Source organism: Canis lupus, chromosome 14 (assembly GCF_011100685.1).
Source record: "Canis lupus familiaris isolate Mischka breed German Shepherd chromosome 14, alternate assembly UU_Cfam_GSD_1.0, whole genome shotgun sequence".
Lineage (NCBI taxonomy): Eukaryota > Metazoa > Chordata > Mammalia > Carnivora > Canidae > Canis > Canis lupus.
In genome coordinates, this window is record NC_049235.1 from 13999861 (window position 1) to 14019650 (window position 19790).

Consider the following 19790-nt stretch of genomic DNA (forward strand, 5'->3'; position numbering starts at 1 on the left):
GAATTGAATACCTATTATAAAAAAATCGTAGAATAAACTTGTGGTTCGTTTTACATACTATGTTTTAAGAATTATGAATAGTAATTGTTAAATGTTACTGAAAACTAATTTCAAGTGAAATTTTGGGAATATACCAATATTTAGTATTATAAATTTGGATATAATCTAATTCTTTCTAAAGTATTAAAGTAGATTCTCATAATAACATGGGAATATTGCTTTTAAAAATCTAATTTTCATACAAAAGGAAAAAATTAATTTTTCTGTTTGGGTTCTGGAAATCTTTAGTATTTGATATTTGACCTAGTTGGACCATGCTGGTGTGTTGGCACTGAGAGAGTTAGGTTATTTGCAGGGGTAAATAGAAGCCATAAAGGAAAAACTTAGCCAGATTACTAAATGGAACAAAACAATTTTTCCACTATTCTTAATTATTTACCTTTAGAAATAAATTCTTCCAAAAATGACTCATCCCTTAATTTGGGTCAGGAAATGAAAGAGGGAGGATAGCATTTAACTCTAAATGAAAGTATTGAAACATATATGAAGATTGCTTCTGATCAGGCACTTGGCAAGTCAGTAACTTAGAGAATTTTCAAATATAAGAGAAATTTCAACTTACCTTTAGATAGTAGAGGCATTTGCCTTTGAGTGTGTTCTTACAGGGGTGAGACATTTACAGCTGACATTTTTCAGAATCAAAGTTGGTACCATTGAATATTACATAAATATAGTATTAAAAATTAACTGATTACCCGTCATAATTTTTTGAAATCCTGTATGGCTCCCAGCGTATTAGTTCATATGTTTTGTTGTATGTATTTTGACTGTTTGGAAGTCTCAGTGAGAAATACTAGCTTTTCAACAATTTTACTGGTAATACTAGTACATTAAGTAGGGTCACTGAAATGTTTGTTTGTTTGTTTGTTTTTCTTTTTAAAGATTTATTTATTTATCCATGAGAGAGACACAGAGGCAGAGACATAGGCCAGAGGAGAAGCAGGCTCCCTGTGGGGACCCTGATGCAGGACTTGATCCCGAAATCCTGAGATGACACCCTGAGCTGAAGGCTGATGCTCAACCGCTGAGCCACCCAGGTGTCCCTGAAATGTTCTTTACAGTGCATTTATGCAAACCTCGTTTCCATTGTATAATTACTATACCATTTTCTATCACAAATCCATGTGTGTATATGTAAATCTATGTCACATTTTACAGACAGCTTCTAAAAACCTAGATGCAACTGGGGGAAATTATTTGTAGAAGGTATTTTCCCCCTTATTTTTCCTGATAATTGAGAGGTATTTAAACTTGCACTATGATCCTTGCTCCAAATAGTTTCTTTGGTTTGCAGTTGGCACTGTTTGCCTTAGTTGTATTTAATGTGGTGTAAAAGATTTAAACTCAAGACCTTCCCACCCAGTAGTTAAGAGTTGTTAAACTTTATTTTCACACTATTTTTAAGAACTATTTTAAACACTGGACTTGAAAACACCTTCACCCAAGATCTTCATAATAAATATTTTACATTTTAAAAAATGCTTAAATTTCAGTTGGTGGTAGCAGGATCACTATGTAGAATTTGTATGGATTGTGTTATGCACATGGGTGTCCAACCAAGCAGGAGATGGTAGGTAGTAATTCAGCCTCCAGTGCTCAGTAAGTACTGTGCCCTGGCAAATGAAGTTGCATCCACGTAGAGGCATAAATACTTTTTAATTTTTTCCAAGGCACAGGGGCACCTGGTCAAGGTGCCTTTCGGGTTGTGTTTACCTAAGCACTTAGTTTGGTTCCCAGATTTGTTCACAAAAGGACACAATCTTTAATGTAGCAAGGCATCTTCAGAAGTCAAGCTTCAAAGATCCTCAGCAGAGTAAAAAGAAAACTTGGTTTGCTTGATAGAAAGTGACAAGCTCTGCCAAAAGCGTCTAGACAAACAAATCCCAGCAAGCGCATGATAGGTTTTCTTTGATAACAAGAGCATTGAAGTGGAAAGGTGTTAAGAAAAAAAAGGCACCCTAATTAACTCAGCTGTGGGCAACTGACAGTGTAGCAAAGTTGGTGGCTTTTTTTCCAGGAGTAGCTACAAAGTGGCAGTGAAGACAATGTGGCTTTGTGTTTCAAAATGAATGTTTATTTTTCTAAGGTAGTAAGTTGTAGCAGAGGTATATTATACATGTCAGTAGAGTATTTTAAATGATGTGGCTCAGTGGTTTAGCGCCGCCTTCAGCCTGGGGCATGACCCTGGAGACCTGGGATCAAGTCCTACATCGGGCTCCCTACCTGGCGCCTGCTTCGTCTGCCTGTGTCTCTGCCTCTCCTCTGTGTCTCTCATGAATAAATAAAATCTTTTTTAAAAAATATTTTAAATGGTTTTTGAAGCCAATACCTTTTTTGAATAATGTAGATTAGTATATTAAAATAATTTATGGAACCATATGTAGATGTTATTAATCCTAATGTTAAACTTTGCAGAGAATTTTGATGAGTGTCAGGACAAAATCTATCTAGTTTTATTTTTTTATTTTATTTTTTTAAAACTTTTATTTATTTATGATAGTCACACACACAGAGAGAGAGAGAGGCAGAGACACAGGCAGAGGGAGAAGCAGGCTCCATGCACCGGAAGCCCGACGTGGGATTCGATCCTGGATCCCCAGGATCGCGCCCTGGGCCAAAGGCAGGCGCTAAACCGCTGCGCCACCCAGGGATCCCACTATCTAGTTTTAAAAGGAATAGGAAAGATGATGTTATATATAACACTTTAAAACCACTGAGCTTGAATCCTTATTTCTGGAAATATGAGATTATATGCTATCAGATAAAAATTAAAGTTTTTAAAAAACACTTTGGTGCTAGGATGGATGTGTAGTTAATACTATTCTATCCAAAGAATATAATAAATGTATTTAAATATAAGTTTCTATAAATCCAGTTTGGTGAATGTGAGACAAAAGAAAATTTTGTTTCACTTCAGTTAGGAATCATTCCAATGCCATGTTTCACTAGTAGAATGTAAAGTAAGGATGATATTTCCCCTCCCAAAAGAGATGGAAAGACTTTTTTTAACTTTTTTTTTTTTTTTTTTTTTTTTTAATGATAGTTGCACAGAGAGAGAGAGAGGCAGAGGCAGAGACACAGGCAGAGGGAGAAGCAGGCTTCATGCACCGGGAGCCCGACGTGGGATTCGATCCTGGGTCTCCAGGATCGCGCCCTGGGCCAAAGGCAGGCGCTAAACCGCTGCACCACCCAGGGATCCCCTTTTTTTAACTTTTTATAGTAGGCTTCATGCTTAGCATGGAACCTAATGTGGGGCTTGAACTCACAACCCTGAGATCAAGACCTGAGCCAAGATCAAGAGACAGATGCTTAACTGACCTAGCCACCCAGGCACCCTGGAGATGGAAATATTTTTAAGAGTAATGTAAACTAAACCCTCACTGGTCTAGTGAGATCTTAAATCATGGAATTGCCAGGTTAAAAAGGTCTGAAAGAATGCTGGTTACATAATAGGTTGCTCAAGAGATATTGAGGCCAAATTACCTTAGATATCAGCCACTTAATAGACTTGCTGGTGTTGAAGTCTTTGCTATGACCAATAATGTATGAGCCAAATGCTGTGATTACATTATTTGTCATGGAGAGTGGGGCAGGGATTGAGAAGGAATGGCATAGTATAAAAACTAGATCAAATGAAAGAGCAGTCTAGCCTTTTAGCTGCATTAGTTGGAGTGTTAAATGCTGTTACACAAAAAGTAATACAGCGTTTATGTTTCCACAAATTCCAACCAAAAAGCCTTTTGCATAAAGAGGCAGTATTATGCCCACCTACATGACTATACAGACTAGTAATTTTGCACATGTCAGGTTGAAAAGCAAAACTTAGACTCTGGCAAACAAGGGCCATTAATGAGCATTAATTTTGTAAGCAATATTAGAAGGAAGTAGCCTCCTTAAAATACCATGCAAAAAAATAGGAAAAATCTAGGAAGAGCACTGGGCAATTAACAATGCAAAAAGAATCTGATAAAATGTGTTACTTGAGCAAGAAAAACGTACTCCAGTTTTGAACACTGGGAGAATAGTGTGGGCCCAAAACAATAAGCTTTGAATAGTAAGAACCAGATTAAGACAAACAGCCGTGTCTATTAAAAGATGCCACAATTCCTTTGTGAAGAAAGAAAGTGGAAATTATCAAAGTCCCTCAAAGTTTATTTCATTTGGTTGTGCTTAAGTGTATAGTAAATTGCAATTTAGTTTATGTTAACTGTGCCTAGTATGATCAACTTGCCATCTATTGTGCTTGACTGGTCTCGACAGATTGTGCCATGTCAGTGTAGGTGTTTTCTGGCAGGTTGAGTATTTGGCAACAGCAGAAACTTCAGCTTCGGTAAATAGGAACTCATGCTAACAAGCTTGTCCGGTACTTTTTTTCCTGCCACCATAATCCTTTTGCTCATGTACCCATTGTGCCAGCATTGGGGTGGCATTAACATGTGATATGAAGATGCTTACACTTCATGCCCACCCCCATATACCATCTGCCATTACCCCTTGTACTAAGTCTTCAGATCTTTTTCTTTCCACATCCCTTAACAGCCAGCCATGTCATTTCTCACTGCTCAGCAGTCCATATATGTTCTAAACTTGGGCCAGTTCTCTTCCCATACAAAGGCAATGATCAGAGGTATACCACTCGAAGCTCTGCCTATGAGGAAGATTCTCTTGTGACTGACTGGCTTTCAGTGCCACCACTGAGTGGAGCTGTATGGCAGCTACCATATATGTTCAGTCTACACCCAGAGAAGCAACTAATCCCCTGACTTAAGTTTGGTGTTTTCCTCCTAGTTCATCTGATCAAGGGGATGCAACCTGAGGGAGAGGAACTGAGGCAATAGTAATGGATGACATGGGGCCCTGGGCTCCCTGCTTATTTCTTGAGCTCTTTGGTCTTGCTCTAGCTCCATCCTGGATATGCCGATTCCAGCTTACGATGGGTTATTGGTGCACCTGCCCCATCTGATGAGAGGTCTGATAGAACTTCAGCTTATGACTGGCAATTGTGACCACATGACGGTTTTTGCCCCACAGACCGGCTCTTCGTCTCCCATGTGTCATTTCATACAACAAACTATTTTTGTTTTTCCAAAAGTACCTAGTTCTCCACTGAAGATGGCATAGCCTTACTCTAAGCCTCCAGAGAAAGTTGTCAGTTCCCTATTGGGGTTTTCCATAAAGTCCAGTTTTCCTACCACTGATACCTCTCAAGTCTTTGAACCTGCCAGGTTATGTGACTGCAGAGTTATTTTTTGCTCACAGCTGGCAGCCTTTCATACCTTGGGTGGAAGCAGTACTCCCATTTGGAATATACTCCCTCCAGAATCTGAAGAGGCTTACCAGCATTATATTTCCTTCATTATTTGGGAAGTTCAGGATGCAATAATTTGTTTTACCTTGAATGGGATGTCCTGTCATACCCTTGACCACTGGAACTCTAAAAATGTTATTGATGTGACAAGTCCCTGAATCTTCTTAGGGTACATCTCTCACCTGCTAGAGGACATGTGCCTAACCAAAATTTCCAACTTCTTATTCATATGGTCTGATAAACATTATAGCATCAATATAATGGATTAACATGATGTTCTCAATGGCAACCTCTTCAAATTATAACAAAGGGCAAGTAAAATGTGTACTGTAATCTTTTCCATGTGCATGCAGTCTGTTCCTGATTTTTTAATTTTTTTTTTCCTGACTGGGATGGAAAACTATGCATCCACCCAAACAATAGCTGTATATCATGTACTTGAGGTGTTCATTTGCAAAGAAAACGATATCACATCTGGCACTGCATCTGCAGTGCAGGCTACACTTAGTGCAGTTTGTGGCAGTCTAGTGTTTATAATGCAGATGAAGAGGATGGAAATCAACCGTCTTTAGATGTATAACAGAGGATTAATTTCCTCCATCACCATTCCCCCAGATTAAGATTTTATTTTTGATGTATTACTTGGGCTTGGCTAAGAAAGGCAGTTTCAGATACTCACTTGGTCTTTTCTTTTTTCTTTCTTCTTTTCAATTTCTATTTCTGTGTCAATTTTTTCTTTTCTTTTCTTTTGGTCTTGTCCACTATGATTCTTACCCTTTAGGTCAGAGATACAAGGTGGATGATTTACTATTTTCTAATGAAACATTCAGAGGCTAAGCAAATGACATTGCTGACCCATTCTTAGCCAAAGCTTGGCCAGGACTCCATTTAACCTGGCTCCCATATGCCCCACCATAATAGGTGCTTGGAGTCCCAGGTATCACTGGCAGTTCAGAACCTGCATCCAACAGTTATTTGGGTATTCTTACCCCTTTCCCCTGTGCAGTTACCCAGGTAAATGGAGGTAAGTCCCTTTAGGGAAGAGCTAAGGGAATCGTTACCATGTGTATGTGTACTTGACATGTGATGCTGGGTCCTTCTCCTGGGGACATGATTTTTTCTTTAGTTGGTGGTTTTTGAGTTGAAAAACTGACTCAAGTCTGGAAATAGAGGATCATAATTCTTGTTTCAAGCAATTTCCCTCAGCCTCCTGAGGCTGATTTTAATGGTGCAAGTTGAAAAATGACTTTGTTATTGTCCATACATTTTGCTTTTTAAAAAGATTTATTTATTTATTTATTTATTTATTTATTTATTTATTATTTATTTATTATTATTTATTTATTTATTTATTCATGAGAGACACAGAGGCAGAGACATAAGCAGAGGGAGAAGCAGGCCCCCTGTGGGGAACCCAGTATGGGACTCCGTCCCAGGACTCCAGAATCACGCTGAAGGCAGACGCCCAACCACTGAGCCACCCAGGCGTCCCTACATTTTGCTTCTAAAGGAAGCATGTTCTATTAACCACCTCCACAATTCTTGATATTAACTACCTGGCATTAGTCTTGGGAATACTTTTTTGATTTGACACCAGAACAAAGGCAACAAAAATAAACAAGCAGGACTGTATCAATCTAAAAAAACTTGCACAGCAAAGGAAACCATCAACAAAATGAAAAGACAACCTACCAAGTGGGAGGAAATATTTGCAAATCATATTCTGATAAGGGGTTAATATCCAGAATATATAACTAAGTCCTACAAATCAATAGCAAAACAATTTGATTAAAAACTCGGTAGAGGGGATCCCTGGGTGGCGCAGCGGTTTGGCGCCTGCCTTTGGCCCAGGGCGCGATCCTGGTAGACCCGGGATCGAATCCCACATCGGGCTCCCGGTGCATGGAGCCTGCTTCTCCCTCTGCCTGTGTCTCTGCGCCTCTCTCTCTCTCTGTGACTATCATAAATAAATAAAAATTAAAAACAAAAAAAAACAAAACAAAACAAAAAACTCGGTAGACGGCAGCTCTGGTGGCTCAGCGGTTTAGCGCCGCCTTCAGTCCGGGGTGTGATCCTGGAGACCTGGGATCGAGTCCCACATCAGGCTCCCTGCATGGAGCCTGCTTCTCCCTCTGCCTGTGTCTCTGCCTGTGTGTGTGTGTGTATGTCTATGAATAAATAAATTAAAAAAAAAAAAAAAAAAAAAAACTGGGTAGAGGGGCAGCTCCAGTGGCCAGTGGTTTAGCACTGTCTTTGGCCTGGGGTGTGATCCTGGAGACCTGGGATCGAGTTCCACGTTGGGTTCCCTGTGTGGAACCTGCTTCTCCCTCTGCCTGTGTCTCTGCCCCCACCCCTCTCTCTCTGTGCCTGTCATGAATAGATAAATAAAATCTTAAAATAAAATAAAATAAAATAAAAACTGGGTACAGGAACTGAATAGAAAATTTTCCAAAGAACACACACAATTTATTTACCTCTGTGAATAAAACTTTAAGACTGTACAGCAGAAATTGGATATGCTCATTCTGACATTAAAACAAAAGTTGTTGGGCAGCCTGGGGGTTTTAGCGATTTAGCGCCGCCTTTGACCCGGGTGTGATCCTGAAGACCTGGGATCGAGTTCCGCATCAGACTCCTTGCATGGAGCCTGCTTCTCCCTCTGCCTGTGTCTCTGCCTCTATCTCTCTGTGTGTCTCTCATGAATGAATAAAATCTTTAAAAAACAAAAACAAAACAACAAAAAAAACCCACAAAAGTTTTCTGGGGCTCCTGGGTGGCTCAGTCAGTTAAGCGTCTGTCTGCCTTTGGCTCAAGTCATGATCCTAGGGTCCTATGTTAGGCTCTCTGCTCAGCAGGGAGTCTGCTTCTCCCTCTCTCTCTCTGCCTGCTGCTCTGCCTACTTGTATGCTCACTCACTCTCTGTCAAATAAATAAATCTTTTAAAACTAACAAAAGTTTTCCTAATATTACAACTTACTTGCATTTGCACACTAAAGAACTAAGCTGTCTAAGAGGCTATGTACAAAACTAACAGAAATACCAAGAAACCACTCAAGGATCTTGATGATGACATAAGGATCGGTTTGAACTTGATCTGTGAATCCAGACTCCAGAAGTACAAGTGGCCCTATAAATCAGAGTTAACATAAAGGGGCAAAAAAACTATGGCTTTAGTTTTCTCTAACTTTCTAACTCCTAACTCTTGGTGTTAAGACTGGCAGGGCTGGGGCATATGGGCTTCCTCCAAAACTACTGCACTCTCATGTTCATTTACTGCAGTATTATTCACAATAGCCAAGATATAGAAATAACCTAAATGTCCATCAACAGATGAATGGATAAAGAAGATATGGTATATGCATACAATTGAAAATTAGTCAGCCCTGGGCAGCCCGGGTGGCACAGCAGTTTAGCTCTGCCTTCAACCCAGGGTGTGATCCTGGAGACCCGGGATCGAGTCCCACATCAGGCTCCCTGCATGGAGCCTGCTTCTCCCTCTGCCTGTGTCTCTGCCTCTCTCCCTCTCTCTCTCTCTCTCTCTCTGTCATGAATAAATAAATAAAATCTTAAAAAAAAAAAAAAGAAAAAGAAAATTAGCCTTAAGAAAGAAGGAATCCTGCCACATAGATGACACTTGAGGGCATTTTAGTAGGTGAAATAAGCCAGGCAGACAAACACAAATACTGCACGGCATCACTTATATGTGGACTCTAAAGAAAAAAAAAAGTCGAACTTACAGAATAAAGAATAGAAAATTGGTTGTTAGGCCTGAGAGGTGCGGGTAATAAGGAATGGTTGGTAATGGTACAAACTTTTAATTATAAGATGAATAATATCTGGGGATCCCTGGGTGGCTCAGTGGTTTAGCGTCTGCCTTCCGCCTAGGGTGTGATCCCGGAGTCCTGGGATCGAACTCCGTATCGGCTTTCTGCATGGAGCCTGCTTCTCCCTCTGCCTGTGTCTCTGCCTCTCTATCTCTGTGTCTCTAATGAATAAATAAATTTAAAAATCTTAAAAAAAAGATGAATAATATCTGAGAATCAGTGTAAAAAAACATGGTGACTATATTTGATAACACTGTGTTAACTGATTAAAATTTGCTAATAGAACTTAAATGTTCCCATCCCCCCCAAAAAATATATGTGAGGTGATGAATGTGTTAATTAACTAGATGGGAATCAAAAAATTCACTAAAAACCATATAATATCAAATATAAGTACATAGAAAATAGGCAAGATGTGGCCAGAAGCACATTACTATAAAGAGATTCAAAGGACTTTCTCTCCGTATAGGATGAGTACCTTTGTTCTGAAATGTCATGGAGACAACTTTACTCCTGCCCCTCCCCACCACAACACATGCCTTGGAGAAACTGTGTAGTTCATAGCACAGGTATCTTCTCATTTACTTCGCCTCTCAGGATGTCCATTCTGTGCCAAGAAGATGAAGTTATTTAAAGGCATGTATTTATTCATTAAAATAATGTGTAAACCCTATGGACTTTTGCAATTCCTCATTCTGGTATCTGTTTTAGAGAAATGCTCACAACAGATGCACAGTGAGGCATTGCTTATAACAGTAAGAGACCCTTAAGTAAAAAATATGGAGTATACTTAGAACAGCACAATATTTATAAAACCCGTAAAATTAATTATTCCAAATAAGAGAATTGAGTTAAGAATTTAGGTCTATTATGTAGATGATGAAGATAATCGGCTTTTCCAGGCTCTTGGGTGGTTGTTTTTTGTTTTTTAAGATTTATCTATTTTAGGGATCCCTGGGTGGCGCAGCGGTGTGGCGCCTGCCTTTGGCCCAGGGCGCGATCCCGGAGACCCGGGATCGAGTCCCACATTGGGTTCCCGGTGCATGGAGCCTGCTTCTCCCTCTGCCTGTGTCTCTGCCTCTCTCTCTCTCTTTCTGTGTGACTATCATATATAAATAAAAATTAAAAAAAAAAGATTTATCTATTTTAGAGAGAGAGAGAAAAAGAGTGTAAGCTGGGGGGAGTACCTCTCCTCTCTACTGTTTGCTTATAAAACTATGTCTAAGTTGTATTTAATTATGAACACCACACTTTAGCTGGGACATTGACATATTGGAGTGTATTTTCAAATCATCATGATGGAAACCTGAAAACATGTCACAAGATGCAGAGGTAAAGTTTTTTTCCACTGGGGAAAGAAAAAACATCTCCACAGAGCATCATATGTAATATTCTTCTGCATGCTTTATAAGACCAGAATTGGGATGGAGGCTACAAAAACACAGTTTTGACCAGGGAACAGTGGGAAAAGACTCAGATCTGAAAGCAAGATATCCAGCCTACTCTATAACTAGCTATGGGACCTTAGGAAAAGTCCTTTAAATTCTCTAAACCAATAGAGCTGTCTGGGATGGAAATGTTCTATATTTCTATACTGTACTGTACAGTAGCTGCTAGTCACAGGCAGTATAGAAATGTGTCTAATGTGACTGAGGAAGTGAATTCTAAGTTGTTTACTCTGGGACGCCTGGGTGACTCAGCACCTGAGTGGCTGCCTTCAGCTCAGGGTGTGATCCCTGTCCTGGGATGGAGTCCTGCATTGGGATTCCTGCAGGGAGCCTGCTTCTCTCTCTGTGTGTCTTTCATGAATAAATAAAATCTTAAAAAAAAAAAAAAAAAAGGAATCTGGTATCAGAATTTCCCAAGAAACTCTTTAAAAAATGTATTTACTTTTACTTAATTCAAATTTAAGTAGCTACAAGCAGCCAGTGGTTGCAGTATTTGCAAGATGCATGTTTGAGCCTGAATTTCCTCCTCTCTGAAATGGGAATACTACGTATCCAATTGCTGATCCAAAGTTCAAACGGCATTAAACGTGACCTCAGAAAAACTGTATATTACGCAAGTGTTAATTATGGTGATAATTATTGTATGACTGTCTTATCCTCAAGAGTTTCTAACGGTTGGAATTAGAGAAAAAATGGAATCAGCAGCCTGGGAAGATAGAGTTCCTCCAGTCTGGTTTTCACAAAGAAGAGGGTCAAGGGCAAGACGGGAGAGTAGAGTACAGATCCAGCCTAATAGAGATTTGAGGTGAATAGTAAGTTCTCTCTGTTCCATCCATCAGCAGCAAAAGTACTTAAGTTGAAATGATAAAACGTGAAGCCTGTTAGGTCCAATGGTCTTGTATCCCTGGCTGCAGCTGAGTCAAATTTCCCTATAAGAGAAACACTGCTACTCAGAACAAAATTGTCCTTTATAGCAGCCCCCATCAGAGGTTAGGATAGTTCCTTCAGGGTTCCAAAAGGCAGAGATCAGAGATAGTTCCTTCAGGGTTCTCCTTCAGGCAGAGATCAGAGAAAGAACAAAACATCCTGGACACTCGGGCTAAATCCAAGACCCCCTTCCAGTGTCTGCGTAGACCTTCGCGATGTTCTCCTTCCATGACTCGCCGGGCCGAGTTAGTGATCCTCCTCTAAGCATTGCCAGGGCACGTTCACACTGTAAGGTAAACAACGGCGTTTATCCTAAGAGCACGCACGTGCTTCTTACACTTGGTGTTGTGCACGGTGGTGTCCTCGTGAGCCACTGGGCACACAGTAGGTCCTCCATCAGCATTTGATGAATGGTTAATTTGCCATGCAGCTGACAATAATTTAAGGAACTACTGAATCTGGAAAACCTTATTACGGTTCTTTGCGGACGCACAGAGGGAAGATACCGGCTCTCGCAGCTGCACAGTTGGGACGCTTCGGTGCCCAGGAGGCCCGGCAGCGATGACCTCTCTTCTGCCCTCCCCGCCCCCTTCTTCCGGCTCTAGAGGACCTCGAGGTCACGAGGTCGCGACAGTCCGCACCGTCGTGGAGACGAGCGGGACGCGGGGAAAGAACTACATTTCCCAGCTGACTCTCCGGCGCGCGCCCCTGCCCGCGCGCGGGGGGCGAGTGCACCAGGCGCTCGCTCCCTGCTGAGCGCTCGTCGCCCGCCGGAGTCTTTGCCATGGGATGAGGTGGGAGGCGCTAGAAACCACTTAGCTACAGCCAACCGCCCAATGCAGCACTCGCTCGCTCCCCCCGCCAGCGGAAGCGCCCGCGGAGCACAATGCAGCACTGAGGCAGCGCCGCGGCGGAGGCTGCAGCGCCACGGCCGCCGCAGCACCGGCCGGGACTGGGAGGGGGCGGCCGAGGCGAGCCGGGGGGCGCGGGCCCCGGGAGCCGGACCCTGCTGCAGGGGCATGAGGAGCTGAGCGTCTGGAGCGAGGCGGGCTGACGGCAGCACCATGCAGGCGGCGGCGGCGGCGGCGGCCGCGTCCGTGCCCTTCCTGCTGCTCTGCGCCCTGGGGACCTGCCCCCCGGCGCGCTGCGGCCGGGCAGGTAAGTTCGCCTCCCTCTGTGGCTTCGGGACGTACCATTTTCCAGGAGTCTTTGCAGACCTCTAGCGCGCTGGAGACGGCCGTCCCCGTTTCCCGAGTGCGCGGGGAGATTTTTTTTATTTGGAAGGGTGGTGAGAAGTGAAGCAAAAATACATGTGTGGGGGCGCGCGGATGCCTTAGAAGCCCTCGGTCAAATGCCTGTTTTTCCTCTTCTGAAGAAGAGGAATGCGGAGGATGGGAAAGGGGTGCTGTGCCTCTGGGCCCGATCCTGGGTGATCTCAGATGAGCTGGTCCAGGGCTCTTCGGCTGGCGTCCCTGCGTCTTCCCCAGACAGGGACGCGGAGGGAGGGGGCGGCGGGATTTGCATCGCCGAGACGTCGGACCGCGGGAGGGAAGAGTCCGTGTGGGTCAGGGTCATTATCTTCCCCTTGTCTCCCCACTCCCTCCGTACCCTTCTGCTGCCTGGAGGAGACGCCTCGTTGACGGAGCTGGAGAGGAGGGACGAAAACCGCTTCCTGGAGCGCCAGAGCATCGTGCCGCTCCGGCTCCTCTACCGCTCGGGCGGCGACGACGAAACTGGACACGACGCGCTCGACACGCGGGTGCGGGGCCACGCCGCCGGCGGGCAGGTGAGCGGCGCGGTCGGGGCGGGGGCGGGGGGCTGGGCGCGGCCTGGCCCCCCCTACCGCGCGTTTGCTCTCCGTCGCCCTGGAGATGCAGCGTCTTCGCTGAAACGAGCGCAGTCCTCTTGCGAGACATACATGGCGCTCTCTGCAAAAAAGAAGGGAGTGGGGGGAGCCAACCCCCCCAAAGAACCACAGGCCGGAGCTTTGCTGGAGCGGAGTTTGGGCGGGATGTCTTCGGCAGTGGCAGTGCGGCATTCTGAGCGCAGGGGTGGACACCCTCTCCCCTCTGTCGGGCAGGAGCCGGGCTTAGGCAAGAAGGGTTATAGGCTTTGGATAGGATTTGTATCACCATTATTGTGGTGCTTGTTTTAATCCTCGAAAAGACTTCATACGTGATTTCAACCAAGGTTAGTACTGTAGGAAAAAAAAAAAAAAATCAAGAGACAGACCTAGAAATCCCTAACTAAAACTGTGAAAATAAGCTAAACTGCAGTGTTCCCAACTCACTCAGTTTCTGGACACCAGAGATGGACCCATTCACCTCCACTTCTCAGAAAAGGCGTCTCCTCCCCCATTTCTTCTTTGGTAGCAATCCTTTAGTGTAATTTGAACCGTGTTGTTTACTGGACATTTATAAACTATGTTTAAGAAATACTCTTTAAGTTTACCGTCTACCCACATTTAGATCAATATCACGCATCCAGAGCTAATGCCTGAAAACTATTTTGAACTTACTTGCTAAGATAGGTAATTATTTCCGGCTCTGTGAGCAATTTTTATATTCACATACATCAATCAACCTGGCAAAACAGTCCATTGACCTCTAAGTACATATTGTGGTAGGACTTGCTCATGTGGTTGAAAATGTAAACTTTGCTAATCTAAAGGCTGGTTGAACATTTTCACATGTGTAAATATTTTTATTAATACTATAAGATGTGCGGTCTTAAAAAAAAAAAAAAAGGGATGCCTGGGTGGCTCTGCGGCTGAGCGTCTGTCTTTGGCTCAGGGCATGATCCTGGAGTCCAAGGATCGAGTCCCGCATTGGGCTCTCTCCAAGGAGCTTGCTTCTCCCTCTATCTCTCTGCCTCTCTCTGTATGTCTCTCATGAATAAATAAATAAATAAAAATCTTTAAAAAAGCTGTACATTGATGCTGTGATAGTTATGGCATTTGATCTATATGTATAAAATATGTAAAAATAGAAAAATGCCATCTGTGTTTGTAGCCAAGGGCTTAGCTCTGTTGAAATTTTCATATAAGAAATTAATTTAAAGGGCTACAGTAATATCCTTCAAAGTTTGATTATGGTAGTAGAAAATCTAATGTGTCAAATTTTAATGAAGGATTCCATTATTTAATTTAATGTTTGATAAATACCTATTTTCCTTACATTTTGACTTGTTTTCATAGTAAAACTCAAGAATCAAAGGGCACTTTTATTTTTCAGTGAGAATTATTTCTGTGGAGGAATATTCTCTCACACATTTACAACTTTTGATTATGAAAAATTTCAAGCATTCACAAAATAGATTATAATGAACCCCCACCTTCAATAATTAGTGACTCATAGCCAGTTTTGTTTCATTTATCTCCTACCTATTTTCTTCCCTTCTTGTATTATTTTGAAGCAAATCATATGATTTCATTCATAAAAACTTTGTACTTTCAAAAAGATTCTTTCAAAAAATGTAACCATATTATACCTAATGTATAAATGTATATTATATATATAAATATGTTGTATGTGAGTATATTTGATAAATATATATAAATGTAATACACATTTATATTGGAGTTTGTTTAATCCAAGATCCAAATCATGTCTATAGATGGCAATTAATTTTTTGAGTCTATTTGTTTTTTTAAAGATCTGTTTATTTATTCATGAGAGACACAGACTGTGAGAGGCAGAGACACGGGCAGAGGGAGAAGCAGTCTCCTCGCAGGGAGCCTGATGCGGAACTTGATCCGGGATCCTGGGATCAGGACCTGAGCCAAAGGCAGGCGCCCAACCGCTGAGCCACCCAGGCGTCCCTTTGAGTTTCTGTAGTTTTTCCCTCTCTATTTCCTTGATTTTTTTTTTTTCCTTGCAATTTATTCATTGAAGATAGGGGGGTCTTTCATCCTGTAGTTTCCCAGTCCGAATTTTTGCTGAGAGAGTCAGTACATTAAATCACAAAAACTTTCTTGGAGAGAAAGGGCAACAGAAGGAAGTAGAAATGAAGAAAAAGAAAACTGCAGAATTGAACCTGGAAACTCCAAGTCTCTGCCTGGTGCTGGTGGTGTCTTTAGGTACCCTCTGCCCTTTACTGTGTTAGTGAAAGACCACCATCTTTGGCCAGTTTCCTTCTTTCCATTTATGGAGCACTACTCTGGCAGTTTTTGGATCATAGGCTTTTCCACTTGGGGCAGAAGATACTTTGGGTCTGTGCAATTTCTGTTTATTACAATAAAAAACCTCACAGTTGAGAAGAATGGCTTCTGGTGAGGAGTAGATAAACTGGTAGAATTAGGTTGAACAGTTGAAGAGATTACTCACATCAGGATTGAAAGTGAAGATACTGTCTTATCATCAAAGTAATATTTTAAATATATGTGTATTTTTTTTTTAGAGAGAGAGAGAGAGAGAGAGAGAGAGAGAGAGATTCTGCTCATGAGTATGCAAGTGAGGGGGAGGGACAGAGAGAGATGAGAGAATCTCAAGCAGGCTCCATGCCCCAGCACAGAGCCCTTTGTGGACTTCATCTCACAACCCTGAGATCATGACCTGAGCTGAAATCAAGAGTCAGACGCTTAACGTACTGAGCCACTCAGGTGCCCCTCATCAAAGTAATTATTATCTCAGTGCCTGGCCCCTGTGAGGTACACTCAGTGCATCTGGTTGGATGTCTGGATTAGCTGGGAGACTGTTGCTGTTTACCATGCATTTTAAACTACAGTTAGAGATTGCTGACTACTAGGTCTGAATCTGGCAGTTACAGTTGTTAAGACTTAATTGCCAAATGCCAAATTTTCCTATGATTAGGGAACTAAGTTTTCCTCCATTTTTGGTTTCATTGAGGACTGACATTGGACCTAAAAACTCAAGGTGATTATATATGGCCCTTATTATTTCTTGGTAATTACATAGGTAAAATTATGGCATCTTAGCTACCCATAGATATTTTTAGCAATTTCCTTTCTTCTTCAGGAATAAAATTGGGATGCCTTTCTATCATTTCACAAAACTCTCATATTCATTTGTTGATTTGTGTATTTAAAAGGCATTTATTTAGTTGAGCTCATACTGTGTATCAATTTTTGTACAAGGCTCTGGGGATTTAGAGATAAAAGACACAGTTCAAGCCTTTAAGGAATTTATAGACAAGTGGAAAGATGTATGAATGGATAAGCAGTTATCCTCTGCCCTTCTGTGTGATTTTCTGGAGGTGATCACAGGAAGCTATGGAAGCAGAGAAAACACAGTATTTAACCCAGGTGAGCAGTCAGGGGGCTCTATCTGGGGAGGTGCTATCTTAGCTGTGGTTTGAAGGTAAGTAGGAATTGGCCAGATTAAGAAAAGATGATGGGCGTATCAAATCAAAGGGGCACTAAGTAGATGGACGTATAGGGAGCAGGACACATTTTTGTTAAGTGCACATAGTTAAGATTTAAGGTACAGATGAGCCAAAACAGGAAAGCAGAGAGTAGATTCTGCAGTACCTTTATGATTTTTGGAGGAATTTGGTTTGTCCTGGGAGCAATTGAAGGACTTGAGGAAGAAGAATTAACTGACCAAATTCATAATATTGAGGGATAATCCTAATTGTTAAAAATGAATAATTTTAATTTCAAAGAGTAAGTGAAAGTGGTTGTTCACTTTTGTTCATTGGTCAATGCTAATTCACATACTCATTAAGCTTCACAAGAGTTTAGTTACTAAATATATGGAAAATACTGTATAAATGAGCTTATAAAGCACTTAGAACAATGCTGGGTATATTGTAAGCACTATATGAGTTTTTGTTAAATAACATTTACTCCCTCAGGCCGTTCGAGTACTATTTAGAAATTTTATGACATCACTTTAATGCAAAAACGGTGCCCTAATTATCCGAATTTAACACATTCCCAGAAGTAAGTTACAATTACTAAAATTTACATAACTAAGTGGAATCTAACAGTCCTAGAGGTGGAAGAGACCTCGCAGGTCATGTAACCTAATTCAGGAACTACTTCTTACCTAGTAAGATAAAGCCATTGACCTAGAGTAAGGAAACCAGGAATATATTATTTAATGTTTCAAAAAGCTCACAAGAACTATTATGGTATAAAACACCTTAATTTTACTCTTAATGTGTCCTAGTTTCAATTTTCAGTCACTAGGTAGAGAAGATTACTTATGGGGGGCACCTGGGTGGCTCAGTGGTTGAGCATCTGCCTTTGGCTCAGGTCATGATCCCAGGGTCCTGGGATCGAGTGCCACATCGGGCTCCCTGCAGGAAGCCTGTTTCTCCCTCGGCCTGTGTCTCTGCCTCTCTCTCTGTGTCTCTCATGAATAAATAAATCTTTTTAAAAAAAAGAATACTTACATGTTTGGTACGTTTGGAAGAGATTTTTCTTTTGCTTTTAGGGAAATATGGATAATTTGGTGTGAAATAATAATTCTGTTGATAATAGTCCATATGATAAAAGATTTCTTTACTACATGGCCAGTTACTTGAATGCATACTTTATTTTTATCCCAAGGTTAGGAAAGGTTATTTTGCCATAAAGTTCCAGAAATGATAGTCAAAGAAAGTATATTTGATTGTGGATAACCTTGCTGTCCTCAGGGTTGTCTACTTAGTCTAAAGTAATTTCAGTCCTGTAAATAGCACTCAGAACTAGAGTATTCAAATTATTCTTCTTCTGACTTGAAGTTATTTGTGCTGAAGGAATTGTGTGTTTGTGGATAAATGGATAAAATGTTTTCAATTGGGGATCTATATGGGCAACATAGTACATACTGAGCCTTAGTGATGGTTTCATACTGATAATCACTTAATTGCTATTTTTAAGAAAAAGCACCTAATGGCTACTTTTAAAAAATTATTGCTAGCCAAGCATGACATTTACTGTAGCATCAAAAATAGGTTACTAGGTGGTTTATTTTGATGTGTGTTCATCTCATAGATTTTCAGTTTTTCATCCAGTTGATTATATTTCTCTACAAGTAGCAGAATTTATTTTTGTCAGAAGTCTTTGCTGTCATTGAATAGATAGGCTACTTACTTCTCTCTTTCCTGATAGTGTTGTAGCTTCTCAAGTAGTCAGGTACCAAAAACAGATCTATAATTTATCATAGTTTTGATAATCAGTAATGCAAGATGGCAAGTTAGTGTGCTCCATTTTTATGAATATATTTATACATATGCCTAAGCATGCATGAGCTGTACTTAAAATTGTGCTGTTTCACTTGGGAGCACTGAGTCAGCTTCACGGTAAATTGTCTGTGGGACTGCTTTGCTTCTCTGGCGGAAAAGGGCTCCTAGGAATTACAGCTTTGGAAGTCTTTTGCAAGGTTAGCACAAACAATTTTTTTCTTCTTAATGTGCATTTGTTAAACCTAAGTAGCTCAATATTGATAAAGTTTTGCCACCAATCAAAACTTTGTTTGCTGCTATAAATAGGAAGGAAACATTTTCCAGCATATTTTTATTCTCCTACCAGCATTCATCTCTTAAAATTGAATAGTTAAAAGAAAATGATATTGAGGATTGTTGGAGTTTTCTTTAAGTCTTGGTTTTACTCTATGAGATCCCAATTTGTTTATATGTTTTGGGCATCTTTGAAGTTCTGTTTAATGATCTCACAGTGTATGAAAAGAACCCATCTTTCATCACTTGTTTACAGCTATACCTGGAAAACTATGAATGACTCTAAGAGCTTATGGGTTGATAAAAATCATTCTCAGTTGTATTTGCTTTCTCAAATTTCAAAGAATACCAAGAGTTCTATCATTTTTAATGAAGGGGCACTTCCTAAAAGTACATGGACAGAGGCCTGCTTTCTTGTCATGGCTCATTGAGAGCAAGAATCTGTAAGGTCAGTGTACTCAAATAAGGCCACATCTATCATTACGTTTCATGGATAAGATCCAAATGGAAAAGGATGTTAATTAAAGGAGGAAGGAGAGCAGTAGAGATAGGAACATTAAGTAGAATGGTGAGGAGGAAGGAAATAGAAAACAGGAAAAGAGAGAAGTGCTTATAGTACTTTTATCATTTATGTTATAATAGACACTAAAATACTTAATATACAGTAACTTATGCGGTTACTTTTTATGTGTGCAGCACTTCTTGGTATATGGTACACATTAATTCACTGCAGTCCCGTAAGAATCATATGACCGGTAATACCAGCTATAAGACCACAAAGCTGGTAAGTAGCTGAGAAGGGATTTGAATCCTGGCACT

At 41.1% G+C, this 19790-nt stretch overlaps 1 protein-coding gene across 20 annotated transcripts in view; it reads left to right on the plus strand.

Annotated features, from left to right (window-relative positions):
- Positions 1-12568: 12568 nt before the first annotated feature.
- Positions 12569-19790, plus strand: part of ADAM22 (ADAM metallopeptidase domain 22) — a 224354-nt gene continuing 217132 nt past the window's right edge. For 12 of the 20 annotated variants that reach the window (XM_038556705.1, XM_038556706.1, XM_038556708.1 and 9 more), the window contains exon 1: positions 12741-13353. In XM_038556705.1, the coding sequence (XP_038412633.1) occupies positions 12919-13353 (435 nt within the window). In that variant the 5' untranslated portion in view covers positions 12741-12918. The other 8 variants (XM_038556719.1, XM_038556721.1, XM_038556718.1 and 5 more) reach the window with 4 other exon arrangements.